This window comes from Dipteris shenzhenensis, chromosome 1 (assembly GCF_047967505.1).
Source record: "Dipteris shenzhenensis isolate YYH24624 ecotype China chromosome 1, Dip_SZ_1.0, whole genome shotgun sequence".
NCBI classification, from domain to species: domain Eukaryota; kingdom Viridiplantae; phylum Streptophyta; class Polypodiopsida; order Gleicheniales; family Dipteridaceae; genus Dipteris; species Dipteris shenzhenensis.
In genome coordinates this window covers 9,923,968-9,939,638 of record NC_141596.1, presented here as the reverse complement: position 1 = coordinate 9,939,638, position 15,671 = coordinate 9,923,968, and the positions used below count along the sequence as shown (strand labels likewise).

Genomic DNA, 15,671 nt, shown 5'->3' with positions numbered 1-15,671 from the left:
AGCTTCGGAGAGATTTGCGGTGGTGATACAAGAACGTGCAACGCACACTTGCTTCGAGGTCCATGTACTGGTGGAAAAATGGGCAGGTCGAGGCGTTTGCTAAATTTTTTAATGGAGCGTCAAGTTCGGGGCGGCGAGAAAGTCGAGGCTCTATGTGGCCTATAAGCCCTATAAGGTCTCCCCAAGGTCGTGTCGTTAGGACCATAAACATTGTTGCTCGACCATAAATAGAGACAGGTGGAGTGAGGAAGGTGGTAGAGAAATCAGCATGAGGTCATAGAGTACGACTGCTAGGACACTCGGGTCATAGAGTACGACTGTTATGATGGAGGACGAGTTGAATGTGAGAGGTCTTCTTTTTAGACAGTCCCAATCAATAGTCAAAGCGTGTTCCCTTGACAACCCACGTATAGTAATTACTTGAAATTGGTTCGTCGGCTTCGAAAATTGGAAGCTTGTTGTAGAATCAATTTTGGGTTTGCACCGATTGAAGGAAAGCAGCTTTGATTGCTTGGATGAATTACACTGTCGGATGATTGGTTGGTCGGAATGCAGTCGCCACGAAGGAGCACCGTTGTGGGCGACCGTGTCATCACGCTCGACCAGGTGCCCTCATGGAGCGATCAGGAGCTTTATCCTACTCCTCCAGATGTTCTTGGCGGTAGCGTCTCTTTGCTTGGATCTTTTGCCGATCCTCTGACCTCGCTTTCTCTACTTCATGCTTCGCCTCCCAAGTTTCCGGTAGACCACGACATCAACTCTAAGGTACATCTTTGGCAAGGAGAAGCGTGGAACGTCGACGTGGATGCAGTTGTCAATTCCTCCAACGAGGTTTGTGCTCAAGCCGCATATAGCTGTTGGCGTTTTTGTGTATAGTTACATGATATGCCATTGACTCGTATCGGAAAATCCTCATTCTCGGGTTCCAGATGCTTCGCTTTTTGTAGTAGAATCCATCCTTCCCTTAAGCATCCTTGAATATGCACAAAAATTTTTAAGCGTGCTGTTGCAAATAAGACCACATCATCTTCGCAACAATGTATAATCAGCGAATAATCACGCTGTGGAGACTTCCTTTCCTCAAATTTTTGTCACGTATACAGCTTAATTGTCACACATATACAATTCTGTTCCGATGTACGCATCCATGCTTTTTCATATGCACAAAGTTGTATGAATGGATCTGTTTGGAGGTCAATGCACGTGCACATATATACACATACATATATCCAAAAGTGCACATACATTGATACACATGCACGCTTGTGTGTGCCTGAGAGAATTCAGTGCGTTAGCTGCCTGAGTGTAGAAGAGAGACGAAGTCCTACTCTAAGCACAGCTACAGCTCAACACTGGTAAAGGCTTGCATAAAGCATGAAAGCAATGAACAGACTGAAGATGACAAGTTTTTTCAAATTTTAATTATTCTTATATATACAATATTGACGATGGTAAGTTGCACAGGCCTAAACGGAGAGCCAGGACTAAATCCATTACATTGTTTTTGGACCCGTTGCCATAAAACACGGACTAGGGTCATTGAGGCACAAGCATAAGCACGAGATAGAAAAGGAGATAAGAGATCATGAGAACATGAAGATGAATCGTATTGCGTAGGCAAAGCCCATACATGAACACGAGCTCAAGGTCTAGTACGAATCAGAAGCCTAGATCAAACATGAGCCTTATGTGTGGCTATTATCGACAAGTGAAGGGATGGCTTTACGATGGTCACCCTACATCACTCTATCAATAGTACTTTTCATTAGGCCAAATATGCATTGACCTCTAATGCGCTTCGTCTAAGAGTTTTGCCACAAGTAACTACATTGGTGCATGACACTAGGACCTAGGTACTTGTTATATACTTGATACAGTATCCATATAGATGATATATGAATTGCACATGATAAATTCTCCGTTCTTGGCCTTCCTAACTTGATGTCCATCATGTATACTCCCCCTAAAGGAATACTGCACTCAGATGGCCCACTGTCTCCCACCCTGCGTTAGTATCCTTTGTGGACACATTCAGTAGAGAGGGATTGTCTATAGCACAAACTCTCATTCTCATCTTGCTATTGTGGTGATCTCAAGCAGAGCAGAGGGCAGACAGATGCCCTCCGACACCCAAGATATGAAGGTCAGTCTTGGTAAACCAAGGTCATGCATGATCTTCAATACTAATGAGAGCATTAGCGACTCTAGCAGTTGGAGGCAGTGAAGATTATCAGATCACTCATCTATTTGGGGTGTACCATTTCAGGCCCAAATTGTGATCAGAGGGAACTTTCTCCTCAAACATACCCTGTGATTCTGGCCTATGATCCAGTGCATGACGACCCGTATGATGTCAATGCTTGGGGTGAGTGTGAGGGGGGCTTTTGAATTAGAGAGGCTGCGAGGAGTGGTATGACAGCCAAAATGATGCCCCTTGCTGCCTGGCGAGATTCTGTCAGGTGGGTGAATAGTGCTGCTTACAGCAGCCTTCTTGGTTGCTGGCCACCTAGATTGAGGCGGGGCAGTGGGGCGCCACTGGGCTGAGAATGGGGCCCCAGGGAATACCGTGGACTGCCAGAGCCTCGGACCTGCTGATAGATGGCTCTCTCATTCCCATACTGATTGCAGGTGTCCTGCCCATTAGTCCTCATTCTGCTTCGGGTTTGTATGAGAGGGACTTTTGAATTAGAGAGGCTGCAAGGAGTGGTATGGGCTCCAAAATGATGCAAGGAGTGGTATGGATTCCAAAATGATGCCCTTGCTGCCTGGCGAGATTCTGTCAGGTGGGTGAATAGGTCTGCTTACAGCAGTCTTCTTGGTTGCATATGGCTGGGTCACCTAGATTGATGTGGGGGAGTGGGGCACCACCGTGCTGAGAACGGGTGTCCGAGGGAATGCCCTGGGCTGCCAGAGCCTTGAACCAGCAGATACATGGCCTTCTCATTCTCATACTGATTGCAGGTGTTGCCCATTAGTTCTCATACTCAATGCTTGGCACCAGGGTTAAGCCCAGGTTGCAGTGCGACAACTAGCTTCCTTGTGAGCAAACGCAGCATCCACAACCAATTGCAGCACCTTTTGAGGGAAGCAGCCCAACCAACGGACAGCTGGGTGATCACCATGGGTGCTGACCAGGTCATGTCCGTTGGTCTGACCAGTCGAGTATGTTGCCCCGACCAATCAGGTTTTTGGGGCTGCTCTGCCCCTCAGTTTGGCATCCAGTATCAGCCTTCCTCCAGCCTCAGCTCCCGCCTCTTTGCTGCACAAATCCAGCTCCAGAGGTGGCCTACAGCAGTCCTACAGATTGCGATTGAAAAGGCAGCACCTCCATGCAGCCTACAGCAGGGACAGGGACAGCAACAGGTTTGGTAGTTTTGTTTCAGCAGCATAGCTATATCTCTTGCAGTCACAGTTAGGGGAGTTTTCTCATCTTAGTTTTGTGTGCCGATTTGGCACTCATGTACAACCTTATTCAAAGCATTTATGCCAGCATCGTAAATAAAGCAATGCGGAATAGTTAGGAGGATCTCTTGTGTCTTTCATGCTTGAGTTCTCCTTTGTATGCTCATCTATTTTCTCACAGCACGTCCCCGCATGTTACATTGGTATAAGAGCAGCATGCTTTCTTCTGATCTGAAGAAGTTTGTAGGGAGTCCTGGCAGCAAAGGTCAGAATGGGGACTCAGTCAGCAGAGGAGGGAGCATGGTGGGGATATTAATTGTCTTTTGGTCCAATCCTGGGCTAGTGGTAGTACTCCATTTAGCCTCTCTCCCTCCCTCCCTCCATCGTGCATCAGGTGGGCTCCCATCTTCACCTGTGTGCGTTGACACCTTGCGGCAAGGTTTGGGGAATTTTTTTCTCTGGCAGTCAATTGTCGCAGCAGTTGACAGGTCTACTAGTCTGCCATCATGGACCCAGCCAACATAGCAGCTCTCATGCGAGCCTTTAGGGAGCAGAATTGCCTTCTTAAGTAGAATCGACTCCTTTGTGAGCAGCTCCAGCTCTTGCGCGAGCAGGAAAAGAAAACAAAGGAGGATGCAACTAAATTGGACCATTTCCAGCTTCTGATGGAACAAGAACGCCTTGAGGCGGCTGCACATGGGACCAGACGTCATGCCGATTGGGGCCAGTTAGTTCGGATGGGTTTCTCACTCGTCCAAGCTTTATGATCTCCAATTAGTTCCTCTGGGTCTTCCACCTGGGAGCTCGATCAGCTGGATCAGCTTTATCAAGGGAGCACACTGTTTTCACAGTCATTTGTGAAGGGTCTTCCTTCCTTGGGCCAAGGGGACATGCCAGCTTCAACAGACACATGTGATGGGTCTTTCATCCATCATGCGTATTCATCAGCTACAGTCAATTCCTATGGGTTGTGCTCCACCCTTGGAGCTACGTTGGCCACATCAGCTTTAGTCAGGATGACTCACATTTCACCTTATCATCAGGAGTATTAGGACTAGTGGGCTCAATTTCCAACCCCACTAGCCTCCACGCTCATGAGGAGTCTGCTGCCAGACCAGTTCCAGGCCTAGCAGGAGGAGTACCCTCACAGCTGGAGTGGCATGTGTAGCTATCAGCAGTACGGTTGACGATTCCTTGGCAGTGAGGATAGTCATGTAGTAGCCTCCACAGTTCCCCTTCCTCAGTTCGTTAAGGTGGCAGTAGTTGGAGTATCATTCAGTCAATAGGTTGATGACACTTCAATAGGTCTCGAGCAACCAGTAGTAGCAGTGACTAGTGTCTACACTTGCAGTTCCCTTCGTGAGGATAGCACGTTGGTCGATTCATCAGAGGTGCGCTCATCATTTTTAGTCCCAAGGGGACAATGTCAGTCCTAGTATCCCTTCGGGAAGCAGCTATGCCATCCAACAACTGCTCCTTGGCTGCTCCTGCTGCCCACCCTCTCTGCCTTCTCCCTCCTCCCTCCAGCCCTCTTCCGCCTCGTCCTTTCCCCGCCATCTTCCACCTCCTTCCCCGCCTCTTCACCCCACCTCCTTCCTTGCCTCCTCTCCCCACCATCTCCCGCCTTCCTTCCCCACCATCTCCCCATCTTCTCCCTGCCATCTCCTGCCTCCTCTCCCACCATCTCCCGCCTCCTCCCCCTGCCAACCCTCTGCCTCCTCCCCTGCCACCACTCCGCCTTCATTTCGCCCCCCCTTCTCTGCCTCCCCTCCGCCTCCTCCCCACCACCTTCCTGCCTCCATCCCACCCCTTCTCCGCCTCCTTCCCCGCCTTCCTCTCCCCCGTCTCCTCCCCGCCTTCATTCTCCTCCTCCTCCCTCCCCGCTTCCTCCTTCTTGCCACACACCATGTTCCCCTATTCCCGGTGACGCTCCGCTTCTAGGGGTTCCCAAAGGAATACAGAGCCATCCTCCCCTCCATTGGTAGAGTGTTTGGCACGGTGCTGGAGTCCCTGCCAAATTCGGCAGCATCAATGGTACTAGATGACGAGTCCCCAAGATCAGACTGGTGGTTGAGAGCTCAAAGTCCCTCCCAGAGTTGATCCTCCTCGAGACCCTTGAGGGGGCACCCTTCGTCAGAGAGTGGAGATTTCTGGGTTACCAGGCCAGTGTCTTCGTTGCAAGCAGATCAGTCATTTAGCCAAAGACTGCCCTCGTGGCCAGGGCCGCCGAGCTTCTCCCTCCACCCTCGTGAGGCAAGCAGAGTCAGCAGACCAAGGCCTAGCCCCTCCTCGGACGGGAGCAGCAGGAGTCTTAGACCCCCTGGGTGACACCTTCAGAGGGAGAATGGACCCAGGTAAAAAAGAAAAAGAAACCAAGCAAACTGGCTCAAAAGCGCCACAAGCAACGGGCTAGACGCAGGGAGAGCGTGTTGTTCGAGAGACACCTGCGAAGGAGCAGCTGTAGGAGCCCTTGGTTGGAGATCCCCCCCAGCGGCAAGGGCCATTGTCCAGCCAAGCGATCCTCCCGTAGTGGAGGTCCAGCGACCACAGCAACCCATGCGTCAATAGTAGTAAGCCTCAGGAGCTCCTAATGTTGCGATGGCGGAAGCTGTGGAGGTTAGCCTGGCATCGATTGAGGAGGAGGGGATCCAGAGCCCCAAGGAGCTTGATCAATAGGGTGGGCCTATGATTGCCCCTATTCCTCCCCGCCCCCCTCCCCCCTCGGATCCCTCTCTCTCCTCTCTCCCTCCCCCTCCTCCCAAGCTCCCCCCACCCCCTCCTCCCCCCCTTGCCCCTCTTGCTATGGTCATCCTCACCACCTGCCCCCCCCTCCGCCCCCCCGCTCCCTCCGTTGCAGCTTCTTTAGCCTCCCCCCTTCTCCCCACCCCCCCTTGGACCTGCCTCGACTCCCCGGTCATTAGGCAAGGGTAAGATAGCATCCCCTTCTGTTTCGTCGTCTCAACATCCTATCCCCTCCCTCCATTTAGGGTGGGATCGAGAAGGAAGGGGCTCGTTCTCCCGGTCACAGCAGCTCCCAAACTCCAGCTTGGGCATCCTCTACCGCAGGACTTTTGGAGATTGTGGCCGTGGAACTACCTAGAGATTCCAGACTCTTACTCTGTCTCTAGAGGTGACGCTTATGATCTTGCAGCCCTAGAAAGGGGGTTCGATCAGCGTAGTGGGTCCCAGTGGTATTTGATGCTATGTTGGGGGATCAGATTTCATGCATGATGGACGAATGGATGGAGCCACAGGGACTGGACCTTTGGCGCTAAAGTGAATTTTCAGTTGAGCTTCGCGCAGGAGAAGCCAATGTATGGTTTGGGAGTAGGGGTTATCAGATTGCCACCTGAGGCAAAGATTGATCTGGCTATTGGCCACTGTTGATTTGTTTGGAGTGGAAGTCTCCTTCATGATGAAGTGGGCAATGGAAGATTGGCATAGAGCCAATGTTCACCCTAGTACACCGACGTACGGACATGGACTATTCGCCCTCCAAACGCCTTGAGGTTCTCTCCTTTCCTTGTTTTATTGATGCCCATAAGCTTCTCACATGCATCGCTTTCACTTGATGGCTAATTGCTAGAGTCATGTTATTCCTTCTAATCAATAACATCTTCGATGTTGTGTGCCCAAGCCATTTCACGTTTATTTCAAAGTAAAACAGTGCAACTAATGTTGGCCTCTTTGTAATTAGTTAATCTATGGTACACAGGCCTTTTGCCTTGCTAAATGTTGCTCTCTTTGCAGCTAGGTGATCTAAGTTGTGTAACCCTTTCACATTGCTCGTGCCATATTCCAAGTGAAAAGAGTACTTAGGGTATTGGTAGTTTTGTCATTCAATGAATCCTCAGATGCACGGTAAAGTTTATTTTAAATGAAAAAATGTAGCTAATGTCACCCTCTTTAAAGCTAGGTGATGCAAGTTATGTTGCCCTCTTTGTAGCTAGCTAATCCAAGCTATGAACTTCTTTCACATTGCTCGGGTCATCCTTCAATTTAGAGAGTATGGTGTCTCAAGCATGCAACACTGTGGGTGTTTGTATTGTTGTCATTCAGTGAATCCTTGAGTGCAAGGTAAAATTTTTGTACACACAAGCTTGGTAGTGAGTTGAAATTATTGTAGGTTGTTGCTTGGAATGCTCCCACTAGTTTTGAGACAACGTTAAGTGCGTTTGAGCATGTTGACGGATCTGCCCCATCCAAACCCTACGGGGTTGAACTGCAAATGACTCAGGATTGAGGTAGCCCTGCGGGTTTTAAGCCTCAAATGGCTCAGGACTGAGGTAGTGGCCGAAATCGCCCAAATTGGCAAGGATAACACAAGAGCCATTTGGATCCCGTATATGGATAACACAAGAGCCATTTGAAGACAGAGGGAAGGTTGTAAGACTCAGCATATGCCTTGGCACCATATGGGCCTAAGAGGTTGTAACAAAAGAGAGAGAGAGAGAGAGAGAGAGAGAGAGAGAGAGGTATAAGAAATAGGGTTGGCCCTCTCTTCAAAAGGTGACTTGTATAAAAGGCCAAATGGTTGACTTTGGTCTTCATTGTTGTATGCAACCTTTGAGAAATACAAGCTCTCTTCTTGCTCATGTGTTGAGATTGAGGTTTGCTTGCTCTCTTCCCTATCCTCATGAGTTGGACCATAGTGAGTTGGAATGTGCACGAGTTCCACGACCTTGCTCGTAGTCAGTTGTAGTACCCAATCCTTCGGCAAAAGTTGCAAAGGGCAGTAGTAGGGCGAGCAAAATGGACTTCCTTTTGATACAGGAGCACATGTTCTCAGCATCAGATATCAGACGGTGACACCACCTTTTTTCGGGGAGAGGCCCGGAGGTGTGGTCTCCTGCTGTAGGGGACAGCGGAGGGGTCTGCATCTCGGTCTCATAGGCGGTGGCTCCAGAGGTCTATGAACAGGGTGAGCTTGTCCCAGGGCGGGTAGTTTAGATGGGAGTCAGGATGGGGATCCTGAATGTGTATGCCCCAACGTGCAGACAGCACCGTCCGGCCTTTTGGAGAAGGCTGATAGAGTGTCTTCCAGATGTTGACTCATTGATCGTAGGAGGAGACTTCAACAACCTGAATTTTGGGGAGGACAAGCAGGGTGGTGCCTCCTTCTCTGAGATGCTAGCAGCAGAGTGAGGAGTCACAGCCTTTGGCCATCCTTTTCTTGGATTTTGAGAAGGCTTACGATAGGGTGGAGTGGTCTTTCCTGAAGGGCACTATGCAGAGGTTGGGTTTCTGAGACAGATTAATTAGAGGAGTCTCTGTGATTTATGCGGGGAGCTCTAGTCAGATGCTTGTCGGTGGACACACAAGCGAGGTCTTTCCTCTCTTGCGCTCGGTCCGTCAAGGCTGTCCCCTAGCTCCCTTTCTTTTCCATTTTGTGGCGGAGGAATTGGGTTACTACTTGAGATCGCAGGTGGCGGGCCTCACAGAGTTGAGGCTCCCAATCAGACAGGAGGAGGAGCTGCTAGACTTAGAGTTTGCAGATGACACAGCCTTGTACGTAGAGGGCACCACAGTGAGCTTGGAGAGAGTCAGGGGAGCCCTGGCTATCTATTGCGAGGCCTCGGGTGCAGGGATCAACTGGACAAAATCCATCGGTTTCTTCACAAGATCTGAGGAGACACAAGAGATTCGAGAGTGGGGGAGTGCCTTTGGCTTCCGCTGGATATCGTGGGGCTAGACAGTAAGATACCTCAGATGCTAGGTGGGTATTGATATTACAGTAGAGCAACAGATCGCCTTGGTCCTCGAGAGTGTTCGGCTCAAGCTTCTCTACTGGAGCTCGGCCAAACTGTCCCTTGCGGGTCGTGCCTTAGTGGCAAACCAGGTCCTTCTTGCCATGGCTTGGTACATTGCCTCCTGCTTGGCAGCTGGTGATCATGCCACATGCATTGGGAGGATTGGGTATCATTGATCCGGAGATGCAGAGCAGAGCCCTCCTGGGCAAGGTGGTTGTGCGCAGCCTCACCGTTGGTGCAAAACCCTGAAAGCTCCTCTTACAGCGAGGGCTTCTCAGGAACATCCCACGCATGGGAAGGCAGTGGCAGCAATCACAAGATGGATCTTCTCAGGGGCCCCCCTTACGGGGAAGGGTTCCCCCCATGATGAGGATCCTACATAGGGTCGGCAGAGATTAGCAGGTGGCCTCATCCGTGCTCAGCCCTGTTGCAGGGAGGAGTTCGAGCGACAACCCCTCATGTGGCACCCAGAGATCAGAGATCAGGATGGACGTATGCTGGGACATCGGGACTCACATTGGATGGGCATAGTGGGACAGCGGCTTGGCTTGCTCCTTTGACAGATGGAGTAGATTACCCTTGGAGCTAGAGGTGAAGCTTGGAGCCTTAGCGCATATGCGATGGGTAGGGCAGCGGATGAGGGAGATTGACCCGCCATCCCTGAGTTTTAGTGGGAAGGACTCCGTTGGACGGACAGCCATTGGTTGGGTCAGTTTTCTCGGATTGTGGTCCCCTTAAGGATGATGATCCAGTGCGGCAGCAATCAGCCCAGTTTCTTCCGTGTAGGGCCTAGAGGCTTGGTTTAGGCACTCATTGAGAGAGACCTAGAGATGGACGGGAGTCTGGATGGGATTCATTGGCAGACGATCAGAGTTGTGGGCCAGTTGGGGAAGGAGTGGCACATTGTTCCCATAGCATTCTAGAGCAGGATGCCCCCAGATGGCGCCTTTCGCTTTGGGAAGGTAGGCCCCTGAGGGAGGTCCAGGTGGATCCGAGAGAGTGGTTTTGGTCTTCTAGGGTCGGCGCGGGTGGATGAGGTGCCCTTCTTTTCTTGTACCACCTGGAGGCTCCAAATGGGCACTGCGACGTGGACCCCTTCGAGGGAGTGGCATTGGGTAGCACCAGAGGGTGCTTCAGGAGGTCCGTTCCAGGTTTTGGACTCGCCTTTGGTCCAGTTTGCGGCCAAGGAAGATCTCCTACTTCTTCTGGCTGGCCGTGGAGGCTTGCCCATAGGCCCATGGTTGGAGCCGATACGGGTGGTCACTGTTGCTGTGTTGGAGTTCTAGAGATGATCCCCCATTGCCTTTGGAGCTACAGCAGCGCAGTGAGGATTTGGATGGGAGCCCTCAGGATTTTGTCTTGCATGCAGAACCTTCAGAGGGACTACACTTGGAGGATGGTGGCTTGGAGGGAGGTCACGTGCTCCAGATTGATTTGGTCTCCCCAGCTTACCGGATGCAGGATCAGAGCATTTAGAGGATAGAGCTCCACGAGGCGGTTTCTCCTGATAGCACAGATCCTCATTCCACTCTGGAGGATAGCGTGTGGGAGGTAGTAGCCAGTGTCTCAGTGTGGAACATTTGGGTTGCTTGCTATAGTCTAGGATGGGTGGGCATCCGGTTCCATCCTCGGCTACCTTGGTTGCTATTTGGCAAGATATCATTTACACATGCATCCCTGCACTAGCATGTAGTGTGACACATAGTCTGACCCAAGATATTTTGTCATATGTTGTGACCCCTTTATGAGCCCTAGTCCAGGGATGAGTCAGGTCCCTTCCTATTCTCCAAAGTCACAGGCCACGCCAGAGCGGTTTGGGTCACCAACGTAGAGCATTGCGAGGTTTCCACCTAGCAACAAGTTCAAAAGAGGGGAATGTCACATGCACTAGGGTCAAGCCTAGGTTGTAGTGACAACTAGTTGCCTTGTCAGCAAATCGCGCATCTAGAAGCTTTTGCACCTTTTGAGAGATTTCCAGCAGCACAACCAAGGGGCAGCTGGGTTACCTCTTGGTCGACATGGGTTGCTGACCAGTTCGGGTCAGTTGACCCGACTAATCAAGTCGGTTGACCTGATTAGTTAGGTTGGTCAACCAGGACTGCTAGTTGGGCAGTTCAGTTGGCCATTTCATGCCTACGTAAGGGGCTGCTCTGCCCCTCAGTTTGGCATCCAGTACCAGCCTTTCTCCTGCCTCAGCTGCCGCCAATTTAGCTCTAGAGGCGGCCATATAGAACTCCCTATAGATCGCGATTGAAGGCAGCCGTCCCGCGGTCTACAGCGGGGTCTGGGACAGCAACAAGGTTAAGGTTTGTTTCTGTTTCAGCAGCATAGCTCCATCTCCTCCCCCCATAGTCGCAGTTAGGGGAGTTTTCTTAGCTCAGTTTTGTATGCCGATTTGGCACTCATGTACACCAAGAGTGGGGCATTTACGCCAGCATCATAATTAAAGTAGTGTACAATAGTATGGAGGGAGGGTGTTGAAAGACTCATGGTCTAAGGGTATTGAAAGACTCATGGTCTAGTAACCCTTTCTTGAGGTTAAAGATGAGTGTGCACATGGTTATCAAGAAGAGGCACATGAATCAAACATGTCTCATTAATGGCGTCACATGGAGCATGCCTATTGTACTTTGTGGTATTGGATGTAAACAAGTATGTGGAGGAGGACACACAAGTGCATGGTGTATGACCCAAATGGGTGGAGCTCTTGGCTCTCTTTGAAGGAACCCAAGAGTGTCTTTTGCATGGACTGAAATACAAGGTGCCTAAACTTTGTACAGACTAAAGTCTCATCACGTGTGGTCTCTCTCTCTCCCCCCTCTCTCTCCTTCATGCTCATGTCTTCTCTCTCATGCAAGTTTGTCATGTGCACGGATTGGTATCTGACGTGTACTGGGTACACAAGACTAGCTCAGGTAGCCTGGGGAGGCTTAGAGCTAGGCAGGCTTGATTCTCGGGTTGAGTGGCAAGGGTACGAACTATTTATAGGTCTTCGCTATTTGTGGCGCTCGGGGCTCGAGTCTATAAAAGGGGCCCAGGGGGTTCATTTCTCAGTGTGCAGTTGGGAGCAAGTTTCGTTCCCAGGTGCTAGGTCTGTTCCTGGATTGAGTCGCGGACGCGCGCCTGCATCTTAGCGTAGCCCAAGGCCCAGTGGCAGATCCCAGGCTTCACAGCGCCACCTGGTGGTATGGGACACCAGGCTGGTTTGGATCTGATTGGGAGTTCGTGCCAGTAGCTCAGCTCGTGGCTCGGAGGGGACATCTCCTGATTCGGGATCACATCCCGTAGGTGTCATGGTTGGGTGGTGAGCAGCCTGCTCAGTTCTCACGTGGTGTGTGTTTGTTTTGCAGATCAGAGGTTTCAGGAGTGCTGGGATGTGTCAGTTGGTATCAGAGCCAGCTCCTGAGGTAGGAATTTCTGATGCGAGAACTTTGGACGATTTCTTCCTCTAGGTATGCCCTAAATTTCGAAATTTGCTGCTGCAAATTCTGGTTGGCTCCTGGGTTATCAGGGGTGGTAAGGATGTAGGGAAAAGGTAGGAGAAAGAGAGAGTCTAGATTTCGAAATTCCTGAAGGGTTGAGGTGAGAAAGGGAAACGAAGCTGGGAGAGAGCAGAGGTGCAAGAAGGAGAGGCGATAGAGTAGCTGAGTGGCAGGCGAGCAGTTCGAGGCTGATCGGGGCTGCGTGGGGATCGAGAACGCAGAGATGGAGGCTGTGTTGGTGCGCCATGGCTGGAAGGATTTTCGGCCAGGGCAGGGAGAGGCGCAAGGAGCAGGAACAGGGTGCGGCCACCCTGAGAGGTGTTGCTTTTTTCGAAAAAGCACCACCCTCCAAAGCTGGGAGGGTGAGCCTTTTTTGGAAGCAGAGCTTCCTAATTTGGCTGCCCTGTTCCCTATATAGTTGGACAAGGTTCCAACCTCAGCCATAGCCTTGCGAGGAGCCCTCTTTGCCCTACGACGTGACTGCGCCATCGGGATTCGGGACATCCTGCGACAGGCTGCAGTACAGCCTGCATCATCAGCCGTACAGCTTGCGTCATCACCGTACAGCCTGCGCCAGCCACCGTACGCTCACGCCAGCAACCGTACGGACTGCGTCAGCGTCCATACAGATTGCGTCAGCAACCGTACGGATTGTGTCAGCAGCCGTACAGCCACGTCAGCCATCCGTACAGTTGCGTCACCTGTACGGTCAGCAGCAGGTACCGTACGGTACGGTTTGCTGCAGGATTCCGTACACTGCAGCCTGCATCGAATTCAGCAAGACTCCGGGTTTATTGCGCCCGCGGTTCGCCAGTTTTCAGCATCTCCTTCCGTCAGCATCTCTTGGGACGGTTTTTCTCTGCTCCACTCTCCTTCTAGTTTCGATTTCCTCAGTTATTTCTCTCAGTTTATATCCGTTCAAATCAGATTTCAGTTATGTCTGATCCTGCAAATCCCGAGTTCACCATGGGAGAGCAGGATTTGGATTATACTCCTGTGGGAGAGGAAGACCAGGGTCTTTATGACGATTTGATTACGAAGAAGGCCTTCTGTGAATTCACCACTGCTCTGGATGGAAAATTCGAGCAGGTTAATGCGAATCAAACGGGGTTGACACAGCAACTCCAAGGGATTCAGGCGACTCTCTCTTCTGGCTAGCACCGTGCAGGCACTCACGCATGTGGATGCCATGGCTTCAGTGCTAGGTCCGAACATAACTCCAGACCCTTTTCCGGGAGATCAAAAGTCTCGAACAAAGGAGGTTGTTGACACTTGGTTACACAAGTGGCAGGTACACTTCTAGTTCCACCCGTACCCAGATGAGAAGAAAATCTAGCTTGTAGCCAGTTTCATGTCAGGTAAAGCGTTGCTATGGTGGAAGGAACTCCAACCTAAGCCGGATACATGGATAGATTTCGAAGGGGTCTTTAGGAAGGAGTTCCTGAAGAAGGAGGACGATTATGATATCGTTGGCAAGCTTAAAGCCCTCGATATGTCAAAGTTGAACTTGTCATTTGAAGTTTATCTTCAAAGGTTTCGAGATCTGCAGACCAGGGCCACAAAGATGGATCCAGTAACCTTGTTAGGTTTCTTTGTGGATGGTTTGCCAGATTCATACAAGTTGCAAATAAAGAACAACAAATGCACAACGTTGCAAGAGGCCATGAATTACGCGCGTATTTATGATGATACCATGGCCGGTGCAAAAGCAACTACAGTTTCCGACACGAGTGGAAAGAACAAACGCAAGTTCTTTCAGCCTACGACTGGTACCGGGGAGACGAAGTCTACGGACAACGCCTCCAAGAAAAACTTGACTCAAGCAAAGAGAATGGTAAAGCCCGTTTCCTTCGTACTTTGAAGCTTAAGAAAGAAGGACGTTGCTTCTACTACGAGGAGCGGAGCCACACTAAGAATGAGTGTCCAAAGCGCAAGAATCAAAAGTAAGCGCTCGGACCGAAGCTCCAGGCGCGGGTCCAGGTACCAAAGCCAAGGGAGCGAACCAAGTCTCGATGACAGGTATTTCTATGAATGTCATTACCTGCCCACTTTCTTGTAATTGCACTTTCAATACTTCGTTGTTTGGTTCCCATGATCTTTTCCGAGTTTATGGAGAAGTTATGGACCAACAGGTTCACATTCTCTTTGATCCCGGCAGCTCTCACAACTTTGTTAATTACAAATTTATGCAGAAGATGGGGCTGTCCACAGTACCTAGCGATCACACCTATGAGGTGCAGCTTCCAGCTGGGAAGCAGTTTTGGGATCACAAGGTTGAAGCGCTTCCTATCCGGATTCAAGCTTACATAGGGGCTCTCAGGTGTTATGTTATGCACCTGGAGCATGTAGACTTGTTAATCGGAATAGAGTGGTTTAAAACCCACAATATTTAGATTGGATAGACGGAGCATACCCTTTCTTTTGTAGATAAGGACACCCAATTTTGTATTCAGTGTGATAAAATTCCCTCTTCTCAGGGACCTATTGTATTTGCGATGCAGCTTCGGAATATATTAAACACTTCTCATTATGATGTCTATCAGTGTGTTTTGATTCCGCTTTCTTCATTTGTTATTTCTGTAATTAACAAGAATGATTTAAGTGTGTTTGAACACCGTGAATTGAGAATGTTGTTAGATAATTTTAAGGATGTATTCCCTGCTCAACTGCCGGAAGGTTTACCTCCAGAACGGACAGTAGATCATCGCATAGACTTAGTCCCAGGGGCTCAACCTATTAGTGTACCACCTTATAGGATGAGCCAGATAGAGGAGGATGAGTTAGCTTCACAGCTCCAGGATTACCTGAATATGGGCTATATATGCCCAAGTAAATCACCTTGGGTTGCACCTGTCCTCTTAAGAAAGAAAAAAGACTCTACATGGAGAATGTGTATAGATTATAAACGATTAAATAAAGTGACAATTAAGAATCGATACCTTGTACCTCGTTCCGATGATTTGATAGACCGTTTGGCCGGAGCGAAGTATTTCACTAAGATTGATTTGCGTACGGGTTATCACCAAATCCGTATCTA

General features: G+C 50.1%; 1 protein-coding gene across 3 annotated transcripts in view; it reads left to right on the top strand.

Annotated features, from left to right (window-relative positions):
* Positions 1 to 336: 336 nt before the first annotated feature.
* The window catches only part of LOC147905349 (uncharacterized), a 38,872-nt gene continuing 23,537 nt past the window's right edge, over positions 337 to 15,671 (top strand). The window contains exons 1-2 of one of the 3 annotated variants that reach the window (XM_087402279.1): positions 338 to 606; positions 736 to 831. In XM_087402279.1, coding sequence (XP_087258405.1) covers positions 550 to 606; positions 736 to 831 — 153 coding nt within the window. In that variant the 5' untranslated portion in view covers positions 338 to 549. Of the gene's footprint in view, positions 832 to 15,671 lie in introns of all 3 variants that reach the window. The other 2 variants (XM_087402212.1, XM_087402167.1) reach the window with 2 other exon arrangements.